The sequence below is a fragment of the Mchenga conophoros genome, linkage group LG5 (genome assembly GCF_057382185.1).
Source record: "Mchenga conophoros isolate Kocher_MC1m ecotype Shallow Benthic linkage group LG5, M_conophoros_male_GT1.1, whole genome shotgun sequence".
Classification (NCBI taxonomy): domain Eukaryota; kingdom Metazoa; phylum Chordata; class Actinopteri; order Cichliformes; family Cichlidae; genus Mchenga; species Mchenga conophoros.
The window spans coordinates 10,653,292-10,673,148 of NC_140530.1; the positions used below are offsets into that span (position 1 = coordinate 10,653,292).

Sequence of the window (19,857 nt, forward strand, 5' to 3'; positions counted from 1 at the left end):
AAAAAAAAACAACAACCCCAAAACAATTACACCCTTTCCCGCCGTTTGAAAGTGATTACGTATTGACGGAACGTCGACCTCTGCTTCTACTTAGTTTCCCTCCTGGCCAATGGGGGCGCTGTAGACACAAAGCGTTTTGTGTAAACCGTCAGCCATCTGCTGCAGTCAGTTAGCTCCAAAGGGAATGGAAAATGGAGGACTGACCCACGAAAGAGCGAGGGGACATTATCCGTATTTATAACGCATGGGTGGGTAAAATACAGCAACTTAATTTATTTTAGTTCCGTTATATTTATTTTTGGAGTGTGTTCGTGCTTTTGTGTTTTGTTGCTACCAAACATGTCTAGGGCGAAGGTATCGGATGCGAGGACGTTGAACACGATTCGCTTGACGATAGCTTGAGTACAGTTACGCTTTTAAATTCGACTTCAGTTGTATACATTGGTTAAAATTTGAGTTTGCTACAAAATACTTGTCCCACGTAGTTTGTTTGTACTATATGTTGGCTTTTTAACGGTTACCTAAATGCTAATGATTTTAAGTTGAATTTGCCGCTAGCTTACCCACGCTCGCTGTGGCCAACAGCGCTAGCTAAGCTTACTGGCTACAAGTGCACGTTTTGCAACACGCAGTTTCGCATTGTGAAACAAAACAAAAACGACTAGAATAACCTAATAATACAAATGTAGTTTCAGTGTTATAGAAAGGGTTGCGTACCGTTTCCCACTGAATATTTCTTCGCCGCTTGTGGCACCCCGTTTGTAGTTTACATGAGCTAATGGTAAATAGCTAAGCGGTTGGCGGAATGTTGAATGTTTTGCGGCCGTCACTGGAGATGTAGGAGTGAAGAACGGGTCTGCTCTTATAGTATGCGGATTTTCCAATATCGTTTTGCTAGCTTGATTGTCTGCACATTGGGTTTTTTTGTTCTGTTTTTAAATAGTATCATGTGACAGTGTGGTATGCCGTATTGCAATGAAGAAATTAGATTATATCATGCGTCCTAAGGCCGTGTGCAGTCTACCTTTTAAATGTCGCGCAGCAAGTACTGGACACGAGTATGTCTCTTCCGATGACTGCCGTCAGGCAGCATCCTGATGTAAACCTTTAGCAAATGTGTTAAAGTTGTTTTTTTCTGTATAAGTATATACACAATATTATATAATATGAAATTTTATTTTCGTCATGGCCCCTCCCACCTTCCTCGGTTATAGCGGTCCTCCCATTCACGTGGCGAGTTGTCGTGACCACAGACATACCATTGGACAAAATCCCGTTCAATCACACTCGCAGTCTTTGGGTGGATACCCCCCTCCAATCCATCGATGGCGGTGCAGTATGCAAGGCTTTATAAAAACGCTAATTTCAGGAAACTCAGGCGTCCATTGCGTAAGAATATTCATGCTAGAAGGCTTTACACAATTGCCAAAGGTTTCTGACTTGGTCTAACTTGTCTGAAAATGGCAAACTTGAACTTGCGTATTTGTAAAGTGATGGGTTGGCCTACTTATGCTTTCAGATTAGATTATTTCATCCATTTGCCCATGCTCTTAAAATGCAGCAGTCACTTTTTAAAAATATAAAAATATAATTTAAAAATTATAATTTGTTATTTTTGTCATCATACCATTGTGCTGCATGTCTGTTTTCTGTGAAGCCTGAAATAAATGTGTCCTAACTTGTGCTTCCTTGTGTCTTTCAGGTTCTCTAACCTCATACCAATTCTGATGATTTGGGATTTATGGAAGCTTTTTTGTTTGAAGAACTGCTTTGTTAGACATCTGCTGAACTGCAGGTATGGATATTGGTTTTCCCTGTCATTATTTTTCCTTAAATTAGAACAGCAGTTCTGGCTTTAGAGAATATAAAGGAAACATCATCTTAATTCTTGTAACTCAAACTGCCAAGAAGAACAGAAAAACAAAACTGGAATTTTATCAGACCACCAGGAACTTTGTCTAGGCTTGTGAATAGCTATAGTTAATTATGAGTGTTAAGTCTAAGATTATAAAGTGTTGTCATATTCTTAAAGTCATAATTTATTAACCTTTAGTTAAAGTGTATTTAAAAGTAAAGTATGTGGTTACGGTTTAAAAAAAAAAAAAGGTTATTTCAACCATGGCAACATTAGAGTTTTAGAGGATGTGCATCACTGCCTTTAAACAGCGGGATGGTTACTGATTTTTATTTATTTTTTGTAGTATTTTGTGGTTTTGCCCTTTAAAAAAGGGTTTGTGGTTTTTGTCTGTATTAAATATGGCATAACAGTACTGGAAAGATCGCAAAGCACAGACTCTGTAGAATGATTCTCTTTATCCTGTTTGCCTAAATGATATTAAGATGTTTGTGCTATCGCGCCCATTTCCATGGGTGCTGTACATGGTGCTCTACACCCACAGGGTTCCCTATGCATGATAGCATTAGTGTCATAACATACCCTCTGAAGAGCTGCACTTAAAAAAAAAAAGAAAAAAAAGAAGGAAAAATATTTTTTTAGTATTATTATTTGCGAGTGTAAGTACAAAAGAATATAACAAGTATGTCTAAGAATGATGACGTTATTAAGCATTCTTAGTGCTACCTTAAAGCTGGCACCCCTCAGTAATTTTCATTTTGTAAAGTGAAAAGAGTGACTCATAGTCGGTCTCTTGTTCTTTTCTCTGAACTGTAGACGTTAATTTTGAAAATAGTGACTCCATCATCTATGGATGGGAATGTGAGCCCTGAGCTCTCTCTAGCCCCTGAGCCAGAGCAGAGCTGGGACCGCATGGATAGCTGCTCTCAAGGTATCTTGAATGAGCTTTTTTTTCCCCCCCCCCTTCACAATACCTTGTCTTAAAAAGTAAAAGTGGGTACAATTATGGTGTCAGGGACTTTTATTTTAAATGTGGTTAGACATACGGTAAGTATGGGCGATATAAGAATTGAGCAGTAATTTTTGTGTTTTGGTTTGTTTTGCCTTACATATGCATGCTTGCAAAACATTCTCCCTTTCTTCCAATGTTATGCTGATTTGATATCAATAATGGTTGTTCACAGGCGTTGGAGAAGGACGGAGTGAGAAGGAGGAACAGTTTCACCTTGAAAGTGAGAATGTGCCAAAACAGTTGGTAGGGGAGCAAGATAAATCTTCAAAGGCCAAGAGTGAGCTAAAGAAGACTTGGGGTTTCCGTCGGTCCACCATTGCAAAGAGAGAGATGCCAGTGGAAGCGGTAACCGACAGCCCTGAAACCCGCTGTCCTGTGCGCCGTAGTGGCCGACAGCCTAAACGTACTGACAAACTAGAGGAATTCCTCTTGAATGCCAAAAGAGCGTCAAGAAAGAGCGCACCTCCCAGTGTGGAAAGTGGAGATCCTCCTTCACAAACCCCAACTGATGCAGAGACGGCCTCAGAGGCCAGCTTTGATGGTAATGCTGATTCCAAGGCTGTTGAGGAAAAAGCAGAGACTCCTGAGAGAAGGACAAGGAGTGGTGCAAGGAAGCAGACTCAAAAGAAAGGTCGAGGTAGTGGCAGGCAGACCAGAGGTGGTGGAGCGACGGTGAAAGATGAGGGAAGCTCTGAGAATGAAGAAGACAGTAAAGATGCTGTCAAGAATACACAGGATGACAGTGAGGAGAAAAAAGAAGAAAAGAGTGATCTCACTTCTGAAGCTGTAGGGAGTGTCAGTGCAGCACAGACTCAGCCAGAGGAGGACTCTGAGAAGAAGGAGTTTGCTGAGGAGAAGAATGACGATAAAAATGATGAACTTGAGAAGACTGGCGAGGATGAGGCAGACAAGGCTGCAGCAGTGCAGGGAAAACGTGGACCAATACGGACATATGTCAATAAAAAGAAGGCAGCTAATCAGAACATTACACCTGTTAAAGCTTCTGACAACAAGAACAATGCTCTTGTAAAGAAGGAAGCAAAGCCTAAAGCTACCCAGAGTGGTGTAAAAACACGGAAACCCCAGACACAGGAGGAGGAGGAAGAGGGGGAGGAGGAGGAAGAAGAAGAAGATGATGATGATGATGAAGATGATGAGGATGAGAATGACTTATCCACATCGTCATCTTCAGTGGAGTCTGATGATGGAGGCTATGACCCCAATGCACTTTACTGCATCTGTCGTCAAAAACATAACAAAAGGTTTGTTTTGGCCTCTCTTTATCCTGTAGTGCATAAACTTGTTTTTGTTTCTCTCTACTGTCTCTTAGTTGCCTTTTGTAGGAATCATTTCATACACAAGTAAAAAAATGTTTTAATTACTATTATTTGAGAATGTCTTGATATTCACTGCTCACCAGGTTTATGATCTGCTGTGACCGCTGTGAAGAGTGGTTTCATGGGGACTGTGTGGGAATCACTGAGGCCCGTGGACGGCTGATGGAGAGAAATGGGGAAGACTACATCTGCCCAAACTGCACCGCTAAGAAAAACCAGGTGGTCAGGCCTGCAACTTCTATTCTTTCTACAAATATGGAAATTGGGAAGCCCAAAACTGATTTTGCTTCGCCGACCAATGCTTCCACTCCTCCTGTTACCTCGTCTACAAGTGCTGTTAAAGGTAATAATGCCGGAGGGGACTCCAGTCCGTCAGCTGTTCGAGCAGCAGCTTCATCTGCACAAACTACTGGTACTGATGAGAAAGCAACAGAGGACCTGGGTATCAAAGGAAGGATAGAGAAGGCTACTAATCCAACGGGAAAAAAGAAGATAAAAATCTTTCAGCCGGTAGGTCTTTGCAGCTGATATGAACGTAAAAAATGTTTTAGCCTCCAAATTATTTTTTGCACATCTTATTATTAAATATTTAACAGTGGGTTTTAAGTGCGGTCCTTAATTAGATGCCATGCTTAATGACTTAATTTCTCATTTGATGCCATATACCAGTTACATTACTACTGCTTTTTGAGTGCATAAATGTTGGGTTTTTTTAAAGGGAAAATTATGTGCTTTTTATTTTTTTGTCATATACTACCATGGTGCATGCTGTGATTTTTAAAATAATAAGGCCAGTATATGTAGATGTAATATCTGTGTGCTAAAAGTTCAAGCTTCAGACTGCTGTAAATGCTCTGTGTGTGTTTTTTCTACTGTTGGATCTGTCTGATGTCATAAAGAGGGCATATTCTCAGGGTCCATTGTGGTTTAGTTGCAGGCCCGCCCTTTTCAGACCTTCCATTTACAAATTCCAGCCAGCTAGAAGGGGGAGGGCTGCACCAAGTGTCAATTTAGGATAAATTTTAAATGTTAATATATAAATCACACAAAGCTGCACTAAATCCTAATAGAGCTCAGGAATCAAATATATATAGCTTAATTATGTAGCTGAAAATGAGCACAGTAATCATTATTTTCAAGAATGTCAGTTAGGTTGTAATAATTGGTGGCAGGTAGGGCTCTCTGCCCAGTTTTCTGCTGAGAGATGTAGGTGTTTTTCACATGTAAGTTTACAGATAAAAATTGAAAGCATGGCAAAAAGAAGCCTACCTAAAGCAGCTTGAAGCTCAAAATTCTTTAAATGCTATTACGATCACAATTAATAAGATGATTCTTAAATTGTTTGAACTGACAATCGTACAGCGAAATGCAGAATATCAGTAGCTGTTAATTTTATTTTGTACTGGCTTGAAGCAGGCAGTACAGCAACCAGCTGAACCAAAGGCAGAGAAGGCCACACCACCTGTTGAGAAGAAGGCAACAGAAGGCACACCAGAAGTCAAAGCCCCACCAGACACAGTACAGAAAGTCGCATCACACGTGGAGGTGAAAACGACCCCAACATTGGCGGTTCCCGAGGACAAGGCTGAGCGAAAGGCTGATGAGGAGTCTTCCCTCTCGAGATGTATTGGACCTGGCTGTGAAAATGATGCCCAACCTGATTCTGTGTACTGTGGAAACGACTGTATCCTGAGACATGCTGCTGCTGCCATGAAGTCCATCACTGATGTCAAAGAGCCCAAGCAAAAGGATAAGGCCAAGGCTCAGAAAAAGTCCACACTAAAGGTAACTTGGATGGCCTAAAATGATGACGTTTGCCTGGTTTTAAAGCAGGAATGTTAATTCCCTTTGACAATTAAAAAGTTATTAGGTAGTCACCAACACTTGAGTCTGTTGTTTCACAGATAGACTGAACTATCTAAACTGAATCACTCCTTATATTTCATAGTCATTCATTGAGTTTTCATCATGTCTTGACACATTTGAGATATTATATCAGCATTGTTTGCTGAAGTTAATATAGTCAGATGTCATTACTGTCTTGTTTGGGAAGAAAAATTCACCAATTTAGTTTCATCATTTGTCTTGGCAATATCAAGTTTCCTTGTTTTTGATTACACTCTGCATGTCAGTGTCAGTACACAAGGCATAAATATAATTGAATGGTCTACTCTTAATTCTAACATTTAAACAAATGGGAACTGCTAAACTCTGATTTCAGCATAATTTGTTGTTTAAGTGCTGGCCTAAATAAGCAAACGTATTGGGTCGGCACACAAACCTAGTCTTAAAAGGCTTTTTCCAGTATGAAACGTGCATTTATTTCATGTGAAGTGGCAGAAACATGCATACTACTGGCCAATCGGGGCATAAAATGGATGTATTTGTAATAGTGTAATTTGCAGAAAATGGATCAACACAGACAGTTAATCCATTGTCAGATAGATGATGCTATCTGATCTTTGAACACTCTTTGAGTTCTCAAAGAGAATAATTCCTCAGCATTCTACTGTGTCATGACACAAAGAAATGTGCTGCATACAGATTAGGGTTTTTAAGACAACCAGCATGTATTAACTTTACAAGCCAATATAAATGATCCATTATAATTTTCAGTTCATAAAGACTACTGATGTTCCCTCGCCCTGGTGAATATGGGGTGACTTTATGCAGGAACAATGATGAAGCACTGACAGTCATGGCTGTAGTTTGTATACACTATCACAGGTTACATTTTTAATATATTGGGCAAAATCTAAAGACTTAAAAAGTGCAGACTCATCTGTCTTATAAATGGTCTATATTCTTGTTTGTGCTCTTTTTTTTTTTTTTTTGTGTATAGATTAAAATTTGTGGTTACATTTGCTACATGTGTTTTAGCTCAGTATTAATGTATTTTTTTCTCATTGACAAGAAAAGCAGTCAGTAGTCTCACATATGTTGCTTCTGAAGTGATTGTTTGCAAACTTTGTCTTGTGGGGAAAAAAAACTGGGGGAGAAAGGCCTTCTCCAGGAACTCAAAAGGACTTTCGTATTAAAGCTTCAGCAGCTTGGAGAGGAAGTGAGCAGTGATGCACACTAAAGTGGCTTAACTCAATCCCTGAGTTTAACAACTCCTTCAGACATTGGGTGTCTTTATAAATGTAGGTCTTGTCATGCTAACGTCTTTTAAAACTGGTCCAGAGGTTTAGGAAAGACCATGAACTCACCTGTATAGCAGATTATGTAATCATTTACTTGGTTTTGTGAAGTTTAAATCCATGGTCATAATTTAAACTGGAGAGCATATGCAGGAAGCCTGACAATTTTGGTATGCTAGGCCCAAACACTAATGTTAATGTTCCGGATTTAGATAATTTTCAATTTCAAAAAAAGAAGTTCAGTACACAGTACAATAATCATAGAAATGTGTCCAGGTTTAGACTTGGATACATGCAAAGCAGTGTAAGAGACCTCCAGCTCCAGCATTGGAGTACACAGAAATGTCATTAATATGTTTTAAATTATTAACTGCACACTATTTGTATGCTTAAAGAGGAGAGTAGACTGAAAAGGCTATTGATTTTGTTTACCTGTTTTGTTTGGAGAGAGAAAAATCTGTTCTTAAAACAACACAAGTAAACACGTTTTAAACATCTTCGTTTGTTGTTAAAGGAACAGTTCACCACCTCCTAAATAAAAGTGATGTGTGTTTCCTGCCCCGTTGTGCTGTTTTTTCCATCTTGATTTTGATGGTATCAGTTGACCAGTTAGAGATTTTGGCCGGGGAAATGTTCTTTATTAGAGTGGAGCGAGATGGTACTTGCCTTATTGTGCTCAGAGTGCCTATAAATGCATTTTTTAAAACTCAGCTTGAGTGTCTTTAAAACTACAAAATAAATAAATCCACAAACCTTGATCTGAGCAGGTTCATTTGGAACTATTTTCTTTCTACTCTATAAACAAATAAAACTTGTAGCTAGCAGTCCCTACAGCTCAGCTAAGGAGGGCTGCCATAGGTGTTTAAAAGCTGCACAGATCACAGTGGGTAGGTGGATGTTTTCTTTGCATAGTCATTTGATTCATGAGTATAGGCAATATGAATAAAAATGTACTGTAGGCCTGGATAAAAAGATTTGAATTTGGTTTTGGGCTGAACTGTCACTTTAAATCAATCTGAGTGGCTAAAACGTCTGAATGTGTTTCTTCTCGTCTATTCAGGGGACCGGTGCCGGTGGGAAGAAGGTGCAGAAGAAGACCCAGGAGGAGTCGGATAGCGAAGACCACAGTCCTGATCCAGATGATGATGACGACGAAGATGAGCATGCTGAGGAACACCCACCTCCGCCAGCCACTGCATCCTGGTCCAGCGACCATAATTACATTGCAGTAACACCAGAAAAGACTACACCCATATCACCAACAGTGTTAAACAAAAAGTGTATGTATCTCTTTGAAGGTCTTGATCTGTTGTTGAAACCATACTGTTGCTCTTCCATTATAAATGTGCTCCTGTCATGCTAACATCCTTTAAAACTGGTCCAAACGTTTGGGAAAGAACATGAACTCATCTGTATAGCAGACTACTTTATCATTTACAAGGTTTTGTGATGTTTAATGTAAGGATTTTGTTGTCTAATGAAAACTTGGCAGCTGTGAACAGGTAAGTGTCCCGTGTGATTTTGGTAAGTATTTCTGATCCAGCAGATAGTTATTTGGAAACGGGTCCTTCACTCCATTGGTTGCACTCTTTTAAGATTACTTAATTAAGTTGGACAATGTGTTCCTTGGCTCTAGAGGAGCTTTCTGAAGCATGAAACAACTTGCATCGCTCTTATCTTGGCTTTGAATTGGAGCCTTTTAATTTCTTACAGAAAGCCTGTGCTGTAAATCAAAATCATCATTTTGGAAGTTGCAGACATTTACATTGAGGCCGATGTGTTATGAGAAAAAAAATTTTTTTTCAGAGCAATGCCTCTGCTGCATTGATTTTAATCCCTTAGTTTCAGGAATGCCTCCTGGGAGTCCCTGGTCTTTTGGAAATGCAGCACTGGTTTGTTGGAGTACCCCTTTTATAGGTTTCCCACATATGTGCCTGCAACCTAAGAGATTATAAAGGCCAGTGTGGTAGAAACAAAAAGGAGGGCAATATCTTAAATTTAGTGATTGATTGATATGACGTGTGTGTGTTTTCAAATTACCTGGTTGGTTTGACCGTACATGTCTCTTCACATCCTGGGTTCATCTCCTCAGCTGTTGGTCTCAAATAAGGCCCTTCCCTCCCATCCTCCAGCAGGTAGGTGTCTGAGCTGTCCCCTGTGATAATGTCAGCCTATGAAGTTGGGTCATATTGAGCTGATTAAAAATCCAACCTTGTGTTTTTTGCCCTTCATTTTATGAGTAATGGGCTATTTTTTTTCAAAGTTTTTCATGCATGTTGAATATGATTCATCACTGCTCGTGGGAAACTGGTTTTAAAATAAAAGGTGTTAAACTGATTTTTGGATGCCTCGATTGATTATGTGAGCGTTGTTGGCTTGCCGTAGGATATCCTGACCAGTTAAGCTTAATTAGACATGTGCAACTGTTTAAGTCTACACACACTATGAAGACTTTGAAGCTTGAGAGCCTCTCAGATGGTGAACAGCTGGATATGACAGAACCTCTATCAGACTGGAGCACCTGTGGAGATGCAGTGAAGTTCAGGAATGCTACACCTGAAGATGAAATCTGAAGACCTGGGCTGAGCACAAAGGGCTAAAAGAAGTGCCATCTTGATTTTTTTTAAACATATTTTTTGCACCTGATTTTAAATGTAATGAGGGAACAATATGAAATGTGGACAGTTTCATTTTCTGTCTGGCTGCCTCTATAAAAAGCCTGGAGAAATAGTGAGGATTTTACCTGATGGGACAGCAAAGAGTAATTGGGTATAAATGCATTCCTAATGTTCAAGAAGGCCATATAGCCACTGATGGTTCTTCAACAGGGGGAAGTTAGAGCTCAGTGATTTGATCATCCATATCCCTTTTGCTGAATGATGATTTTGGCTTGTTTGACAACTTATGATCTATAGAAAAGAGCTGATTTTAGTTGCTCTGGTTGTATATATTGTATCATTGCACAAAGGCATAGTGTAAACATTTGGTGGCTGTATAGTATGTCAAGTTAGCTCAAAGCTAATGCAGTTCTGCCGCACGTTTGAGATGACGGAAGGACAAACATCTGCACATGACAGTTTGAAAGTGTTTACCAGGTAGCAGATCTATTGGCTTACTGGTTGCCCCCCCCCCCCGGCCCCCCATATCAAATTAGGAAATATTCTATGTGATATTTATTGCGACTGAAGCTTTTGATCAAATGGATTATTACTGTCTCCACAATTTGAAAGAGGAGAAGAATTTGGCTTTGGTGTTTCTGGGGTCAGAGTTCAACTATCAACTTGATGGTGCATATAGGTGATCTTGTCATATTAACTAATTATATTTACAGTGTTATGGTTAGACTAAATTACATTTTGATATTTAGGGTGTGTGACACCTGTGGCACATGGTTATAACCAGTGGATACCTGGTTGTGGTTGCTTGGAGCTGGTAGTTGTAGATCTTTTTAGATTTAATGCTATTTAGTTCATTCTGCTTGGCTGGCACATGATTTATAGTACTTGAACCTGCTCATCTTCTATGTGAATATATCAAAATGATTGGAGAACAATACTAATTTTGTCGTTGAGGATCATCACTTGCATATTTCTATAATAGTTGGGAAGAAGGTATCGCCCCCACTACTGTGCTGTCACTACTACAAAATAAAAGGGACTTCATCTGCTCTGTTGTCAACTTTGTTTTTTTGACAGTGTTCTCTCTCTCTCTCTCTCTCTCTCTCTCTCTCTCTCTCTCTCTCTCTCTAATATGATTTGCATTTTTACTAGTTTTTTGGGGGATTCAGTTTATTTGAAATACATTTTAAAACTGCTTAACTTCGACTTAGCAATATAGTCTGATTTGTGCAATTGACTGCCTGTAATTTAGCAAAATATGTTGCCACATTGCACATTACAACTGAACCTTATCACATATTTTAAAATATTGGATCTTGTTCTTGTTTTCCAGCCCCAACTAAAGAAGAGAAGCACAGTGAGAAGGACCATAAGGAAAAGGAACCAGCCCCAGCTCCTGAGAAATCCTCTTCAGCATCTGCGGCAGCTGGAAAAGGAAACAAGAAGTCCACAGCAACAAAACCAACCAAGGTTTCCCCAAAGGGAAAGAAACCTCCAGTTCAAGCTGCCAGTTCAAAGGGATCCAAGAAGCCTGTAACACCCCCAGCTAAAACTGCAACAAAGTCCAAAAAGGCCGGCCAGCCACCTGTCCACTCCCCATCTCCCTTTCCTTCAGGCCCGATCCACGTCACAGGAGCACTGAGAGTCACCAAGTCTAACTTCACCATTCCCAAGAAGCAACCTCAGCAAAAGGACACTAGTCCCCACAGACAGTCGTCCTCATCCCCTAGAGTCCCATCATCTCCCGTTTCCTCCTCTCCCTCCAGCCACTCTTCATCCTCCAGACCTACACATTCAGCTGTTTCAGCACCACCTGTTTCAGCACCACCTGTTTCCCCTATGCCGCTTCCACCTAACAACCAGATGAGACAGAACATCCGGCGGTCTTTGACAGACATCCTTTATAAAAGGTGAGTGACCTGCAAGTCCCAGTTGGATTTTTTTTTTTTTCCAAATTCTTTCTTCTTTTGGTTCCAAAAACATTACCCGAGGTCTGCAGATTTAAACATACATTCTTTTGTTCATTTCCACCAGGGTGTGCGACAGTGATGATCTGAAAATGACAGAGAGCGAGGTGGGGCGACTGGCATTTGCTATTGAAAAGGAGATGTTTAACCTCTGTCTTAGCACCGACAGCAAATACAAAAACAAATACAGGTCCCTCATGTTCAATCTGAAGGACCCTAAAAACAAAGTGAGTCAACATTAACGTGCATGCTGTTTTCAGTAAAGTACATATCTTGTGTTTATGCAGCTGTGAATGGAAGGACACCAATTATAGCTTGAAAAACATATTCTCATGTTTGCGCTGTATGGCATGTTTGTCTCAGGGCTTGTTCTACCGAGTGGTGGGAGGTGAGGTCAGTCCCTTTAGACTGGTCAGACTAAGTGCTGAAGAGCTGCTTTCAAAGGAGATATCTGAGTGGAGGAAGCCTGAGGCTCCTGAGGTAAATGGCACTGCCTTTTAATTCAAACATCAGGTGTAGGGCAGCTTAAGACTCATAAATTTTCCTGTTAGGATTTGCAGTTTTGAAAAACCTGTCTGCATAAATTTACACCATTGTAAAGTTTTTTTCCCCTTTTCCTTTTCTTTAGCCTCAGTCTCCTAGTGCAAAAGCCCATTCAGGGCAGTCCAAACCAGGCAACAGGCATGATGGTGGCTCCCATAGCGCCGATGTGGAGGATGCTCCACCAACATCTGATGCAGATGTATGTATCTCTGCCACCACTTCATCTTCTCGCATGGCTTCTTCTACAGTAAGTGGTGGCAAGCTGCTGCTCTCACCCTCTTTTTTTCATGCATGAGGTTCTTGGCACACAGTGCAAACTATCAAAGAATGTTCACCAGCTTACAAGTTATCGCCTCTTGTCCTGTCAGTTTCTTTCCTAAGCTTTATCTGCCTCTCACAAAATGCATGGGTGTGTGAACCACTGAGAATTGTAGTTGTTACATGAGTGCCTGCGATTCCAGTTCATCTGAAGTTTGACTGATCTTCTTTGGTATATCCTCAGGATCAGGAGGAATCTGGTTCCACCCCTTCAGCTTCAGCTCAGGCATCTGCTGCTGAGGGGAACAGTGGCAGCAGCATGCCAGACATTTTTAGTAGCATGCTCAAAGACACTACTTCTGAACACAGGGCCCATCTGTTTGACCTCAACTGCAAAATATGTACAGGTAAATAAGAGGCTAAGAAGAAGTGCTATCATTTTTCAGCAGAATTGATTATTATATGGATGATTTATTTCTTTATTTTTGTAATAATCTTGCCTTGTAGGCCAAAAGACAGAAGATGAGCCTGCTGCTAAAAAAGCCAGACTCACCAAGAAGCCTGAAACAAAGCCACCTAGACAAGAGTCATTCTCATCCAGATCAGGGGATGTCTCACCTGTCAGCCAGCCACAGGCCGGCATGGCCACCTACCAAGATCCTTCATTGTACCAACACCCGGCCTCTTCATCCTACCAGTCCACCGTAGAGCCAGCAGTTCCAGAATCACAGCCACAGCTCTATCAGGAGGATATCACCACGATGGCACCTGTAGCACAGGCCCCTGTACCCATCTCCTCTGTCAGTATCACCCGCAGGGACCCTCGCATGGCCAGGCACAGCACCGGGGTGAGCGTCACTTACATGGCCCCAGAAAAGCCTGCCAGCAATGCAGCAGACCCACTCCCAGCTCCTGTTACTGCTCCATTGGAGGTTTTACCTAAGGCACCACTACCGATGCCCCCTGCGCCGCCACCTTCAGTTGCTGCGCCCAAACTGTCAAAAACAAGGTGCTACATCTCACCAAAGTTCTTAAAAATACCAGAGAGCTCTCTTTTTAATAAGCTTTAGTATTTTGCACAGATATTTTACGTTTTAGCTAAAAGTATACCAGAGTAAAGTAACAGCAGCTGTAGTGCTGGTGATACTGAGGGACTTTGTTGTTGATGAGATGCTTTGAGATACTGTTTTGTGTAGTATGTTATAGTAAGAGACTGCATGTAGCCTGTCTAAAAGGAAGATGCTTTTGTTTTTACAGTGGATCTGAGCCGCCTCCTGAGGGGGAAACTGCAATATTTCTCCATGGTCAAGAGAAGATTTGGAAAGGATTTATCAACATGCAGTCAGTAGCAAAGTTTGTAACCAAGGCTTACCTGGTCTCGGGATCATTTGAACACCTGAAAGAGGTACATTTTCTAAAGCAAGAATATTTTCGTTATCATTAATGATTCATAGAAATGACATTTATGGTATTAGTGTTCTTTGTAAATGCCTTATGCTTTTTCTTATTTAAACATTTTGGTCTTCAGTTAGAAGAAAGTAGAATGCAAAAAGGCCCTAAAATGAAAAAGGATAGTCCAAGAATAAAAAATATCTGGTTGTAAAGGAGTATAATAGGTCCACTTTAATATCAGACCCTGTAATCTTTGAATTTCAAACTGTTTGACATACATACAGGCCAAAAAAATAACTGGTTTTGTTGTTGTTGTGCAGGATTTGCCAGACACCATTCATGTTGGAGGTCGGATTTCTCCAACCACAGTTTGGGACTATGTTGGGAAACTAAAAACCTCCCTCTCCAAGGTTTGTTAGTACAAAAACTAACTTGTTAAAAGGCTGTTTTAACTTTAAAGCCTTGCATGAAACTGTACTGTTTTCTTTTTCAAATCACAGGAGCTGTGCCTGATCCGTTTCCATCCAGCCACAGAGGAGGAAGAGGTGGCATACGTCTCTCTTTTCTCTTACTTTAGCAGCAGAAAAAGATTTGGTGTGGTAGCTAACAACAACCGCCGCATCAAAGACCTCTATCTCATCCCCCTGGGCTCAAAGGACCCATTACCCTCCAAACTGTTGCCATTTGACGGGCCAGGTAAGCATGTAAAGAGATAGATGTATACATCTTTGTGGGTATTTGTGTGTAAATTTGTAAATATTATTGTTTTTATGGTAAAACTTTCTTTCTATTCCTTGTGTGTTTGGAGTATGTTAAATCCATTTTTTCCTGAGGTTGGAAAAGAGAGTTGGTTTAATTGATGGGTTTGTACTGTAGAGGGTGCTCACGCTCCTTGTTGATACCCTGTAAATATCTCTGCATGTAACAGTTACTGTGTCTCTTCTGTGTATTTGACTTAATAAAGAAAGTTTGCATCGCAGGTTGTCATGTTAGTCTCAGCTTGTTGTTTCTTCTGAGCTGGATCAGTGAAAACAATATTGGATAGATGTTACCAGTACACTTCTATGAGCTATGTTTTCAGTCACATTACAAATAGGTTTTGCTCATTCTTTCACATGCTGCACCACTGAAACAAAGTCACTGATTTTATTGCATTTAGTCTTAAACAACAGCTGAGAAGTTACGGCAACATAAAGTCAGCTGTCCATTTGGGAATCTCAGGGCTATTTTTTTCTGCATATTTTGCAACTATTAGCTGTTGATGATTCTTTTTATATTAAAGGAGTGAAATGAAATGTCAGTGTGGAAATCATTGGCCCTGACTGTAGGGTACTGATGATAACAAAGCATCAAAGTTATTATATTCACACAGTTTTATTGGGTTTTGTTTTTTTGTTTTTGCCACTGTCAGTAGATTATCTGGAAATTCATCATCAGCACATATCACAACTGACAGATATCAGCAAATTTAACAATTAGTCTTCTATGAATTTTGGTTTTATGTCTTTTAAAACCAAGTACAGTACATTTTGTTTCAGTTTGGACCATGAAAACATTTCTTTAGCTTTGCACGTTCAGCTTATTTTTTGGTCTTTTTATTTCACAGGTCTTGAACCAGCTCGTCCCAACCTGCTCCTTGGCCTGCTGATCTGCCAGAAGGATAGAAAACGTCCTGGTGCTCCGTTAGAAAGTGAAGAGAAACGGTCCAAGACTCAAACCAAAGATGCAGAGGAAACCAGCCTTCCAAAGCCACCTCCTGCAGTCAAAGCAGAAAAGAACACACGGCAAAGTCTTGAAATCCCCTTCAGCACAACTCCTCCAGGATCACCTCCATCTAGCTCCTCCGAGGCTTCCACCACCTCTGTTCTGTCCCTGTTATCTTCCATCAAGGCTCCATCCACATCCGCTACCACTGACAAGGACTCCGTTTCTTCATCCAACTCTGTTTCTTCATCCGCAGCAGCTGCCACTCCTCTTGAGACCATTCTCAAGACTCTTTTTGGCAAGAAAAAACATGACTCTGAAGCTTCCAACTCACCGTCTGATCAGGGTGGGGAATTTGCTGCCCCAACAGGTACAATGTTAGATCCTATAGTTCAGAAGTTTGCACAGATTTCTAAAGAAAAAACAGTAGAGGAGGATGAAGATGACCGACCTTATGACCCAGAAGAAGAATATGACCCCAGTAGATCCTACAATGTGCCGAAGAAGCCTATGGAGGTGGTAAGCAAACCTGAAGTCACTAAGCAACCTAAGGTGGAAACAAGTGAAGCTGATGATGTTGCATATGACCCAGAGGATGACTCTATTTTCGAAGAGGTTAAAACTTTAGTTCCAGGTCAAGCTAAGCCTGCAACTGAGTCTGCAGCCGATCCCCAAAACATTCTTGAGAGCCTTAAACACATTGGTGATCAAGCATTGCAGAAACAAGGAGAACAGCAAATGTCCTCTACAAGCACTCCTATTGCCTCAGTGACACTTGCAAGCACACTCTTAACTCAACCTGCAAAATCTCTTTTGGCCAATTGTCAGTTGCTACAGCTTGGCAAAAAGGTTGAGGAGCTTGTGAAATCTTCATCTGTTGCTCCTTTAATCAATCAGAGGAGAGATCCCAGACAAAGCAGGGATCCTCGCCAGTCTACAGGCAGCAGAAAACTGTCTGATGAACCCGAGGACAAAGAGGAGACACCTGCTCCAGTGACCGATCCTGTTCCTCCAGCCTCACAGCCTGAGGTGCAAGAGCTGCAGTCGCCTAAAACAGGCGAACCTGCAGACTCGTCACAAGATTCAGACCCCTCACTGCATCAAGAGGAAGTGAAAAGTGAGGCGCTAGTTTTCATGGAATCGGACAAGGCAGAGGTTTCAATTCCTTTATTAGGCGAAAAGGTGGACCCTGATATGGAAGTCAGCTACACAGATGAGAAAGAAGAGAAAAAAGAGGAAAGCGAGCCAGTTAAGTCTGAAACAAAGATGGACAAGTTCAGTATGTGGCCAAATGCAGCCAGTATTTTAAAAGCTGAGGATTCAGAGTATGAGGAGAATAGCCAAGAGACATCTACAGCAAGATATTACAGTGAGCCTGCAAAAACATCCAAAATAACTTCAACAATCCCAGTACTCACTCAGAGCACAGCAGCAGCTGACACTCAGTCACATCACATGCTGCATCACATGACAGGGTCAGACTTCGACAGTGAGTACAAACCTCCAGCTGACATTCCTCCACAACCCAACTTCTCCCTTCCCCGTTCCATGCAGGGCCAAAATCTAATAATGAGGCCGCCTCCAGTGCCTGTGCTACCACCCATGCAGGCCATGCAAGGTCCTCCAATGTCAGCCCCCCCTCCTATTCAGGGACCCCCTCCTCCAATCCATGTTCCTCCCCCTGTGCACAGTCATCCCCCAATGCAAGGTGACAGCAGTCAGCAGTATGGCCCACCACCATCTTCATACCCTCCCTATCAAAACCAGTGGTCAAGCACGCAGCCACCACCTCAACAGCCACCACCTGGCCCACCACCTCAGAATATCATGCCACCCAGAGGCCCACCACTACCACCATTCCCTCCAGTAACCCAGAGGGGCCCACCTCCTCAGATATTTGATCCCTCCATTCCCCCTCAGCACATTGGACAACCAGGTCCCCCTCCAGGACTTCCCCTTCCCCCCACCTTCGATGGACAGAACAGCTTAGCTCCGCCCAGATTCACTAGTCCTCCCCCACCACCTTTTAATTTCCCTGGAAACAGAGGTCCTCCTCTGCCTTTCACCGCTCTGCCACCTGGTCACTTTGATAACAGGCTTCCTCTTCCAAATCTCTTTCCAGGGCATAGGGGTCCCCCACCACCTCAGTATGGTGACCATGGGGCTCAACCAACAATAGTAGACCAGGCTCGAGGATCTGCAGAACAGTATAACAAAGATGCTGTTAATAATCCCAATCAGGGCCCTCCACCAGGTCCAAGCTACCGGGGACCTCCACATAACCAGTATGAGGACAGACGAGGTCAGCCTCCCAGTGGGGAGCACTTCAATCCACAAATCCAGTATGGGGGCTCCAGACCTCCATCTTCACCACCACACCGAGGATTTTTTGATGAGCACAGAGGTCCTCCATCTCAGGAGACCAGACCTCCGCCTTTTGCAGGCTCTGACCGGTACCGCTTTGACAGGTACTCTGATGAGGCGAGACCTGTTCGCCACAGCGGGCCACTGCTGCCAACTCCTCCGGAGGCTCCACTAGGTCCGCCAGACCTACACCGGGACGATCACTGGCGCCGCCATTCTCCTGAAATGAGGAGGAGGAGCAGCACCACCCGTGAGGACTCAGAGCCTCGCAGTGGAGATCGCTTCAGCCGCTTTGAAGGACATAGAGAACTCATTCATGGTTCCTCACAGGCCCCTGATGAGAGGCCGAGGGATCTGTCTGAGGACCGCCGGAGAGAGAAAGAGAGAGATGTCCCTCATGCTGGCAGGCCCTCATGGGACAAGGGGCAGGGAAAGCGGTGGAGCCGAGAAAGAGAGTGGGACAGAGGCAGAGAAAGGGACCGGGATAACGAGCGTAGCCGAGAAAGAGACCGCAGCAGAGGGAGGGAGGGTGAGAGGCACAGGGATGCAGAGGGAGAACGACACAGGGATCAAGATTCAGACAAGAGGCGAGACCGAGATAGGGACAGGGAAAGAGACAGAGACAGAGTTAGGGAATCTGACAGGAAAGACTTGGACCGAGATAGGGGAAGAAACCGTGACAGAGAGCGAGAACGAGAGCGTGAGAGAGACAGGAAGCGGGACCGATCCAGAAGCAGAGAGAGAGACCGTGACAGGGATCGTGGGAAAGATCGGGGTAGAGACAGGGACAGAGACAGAGATCGAGATAGGGACAGAGAGAGGGAGAGAGAGAGAGAAAAGGAGAGGGACCGTGACAGAGGCAGAGATCGTCGGGAAAGAAGCAGAAGCCGAGATAAGAAAGAAGAGAAAAAGGACAGTAAACACGATACGTCCAAGGACAGTGATAAAACCACAGAAAATAGCAAGAACGTTTCCTAGTCTCTGTTTTATGGACATTACGGTTCCAAGACTTTTACATCTTTAATCACTGTAAAAACAGAAGAGCAGTATTTCATCAGATTTCCACGGTTGTGTTCCTACCAGACAAAAACATTTAAATATGTTTGTATTCTCTTTGTCACCTAAAGGTTTCTAAGTTTGTTTTATTACATTTGAAAAGCAAAAAACTGAATGCAAGCTAAACTGCTTGTGGTACAAGACGTATTAATGTAGGCTGCACAGTCCTATTACATGTACCTTTTTTTTGTCAAAGCATTTTTCTTTTTAGAAAACAATAATGTAACTGATTCACACCATTTGCAATATGTAAATATGAATGTATTTGTGTATATAAGGATGTTTTTAATCATACTTTTCTAAGTAGAGAAAATAAAAGCCATATATCTGAGATGGACAATGTGAAGGCTAAAGATACACTGAGACATAAATGTGTTAATATGTTCAACAGATTTGAAATAAAATGACATCAGCCTTACAGTATACACCACAAAAATGGTTGTTTATGAACTGTCACTTTTTTTTGTTTCAGCTCTACTAATAAACCTGTTTGATGGCATTTGTTTTGGATGTAAACAGTTTTTCTTTCAAATATAAATGAAACGATTATTCATCTTAAAAGTGGTGTGGGGTTTTTTGTGTTCACACTGTTGTTTTAGCTACACATACTG

The 19,857-nt window shown here is 42.0% G+C and overlaps 1 protein-coding gene across 4 annotated transcripts; it reads left to right on the forward strand.

The window, feature by feature from the left end:
* Positions 1-105: 105 nt before the first annotated feature.
* Positions 106-19,807, forward strand: dido1 (death inducer-obliterator 1). 4 transcript variants are annotated; one of them, XM_085273213.1, is made up of 17 exons: positions 106-248; positions 1,703-1,795; positions 2,672-2,786; positions 3,040-4,129; positions 4,288-4,714; positions 5,618-5,989; positions 8,405-8,624; positions 11,296-11,872; positions 11,997-12,156; positions 12,293-12,409; positions 12,558-12,719; positions 12,975-13,137; positions 13,238-13,739; positions 13,988-14,135; positions 14,443-14,532; positions 14,623-14,818; positions 15,729-19,807. In XM_085273213.1, exons 3-17 carry the CDS (start codon positions 2,705-2,707, stop codon positions 19,166-19,168), a joined length of 7,746 nt encoding a protein of 2,581 aa, XP_085129339.1. In that variant the 5' UTR covers positions 106-248; positions 1,703-1,795; positions 2,672-2,704; the 3' UTR covers positions 19,169-19,807. The 4 variants fall into 4 exon arrangements, with proteins under 4 accessions (XP_085129339.1, XP_085129341.1, XP_085129340.1 ...); XM_085273215.1 differs by having other exon boundaries at positions 12,558-12,671; XM_085273214.1 differs by having other exon boundaries at positions 5,621-5,989.
* Positions 19,808-19,857: the final 50 nt, after the last annotated feature.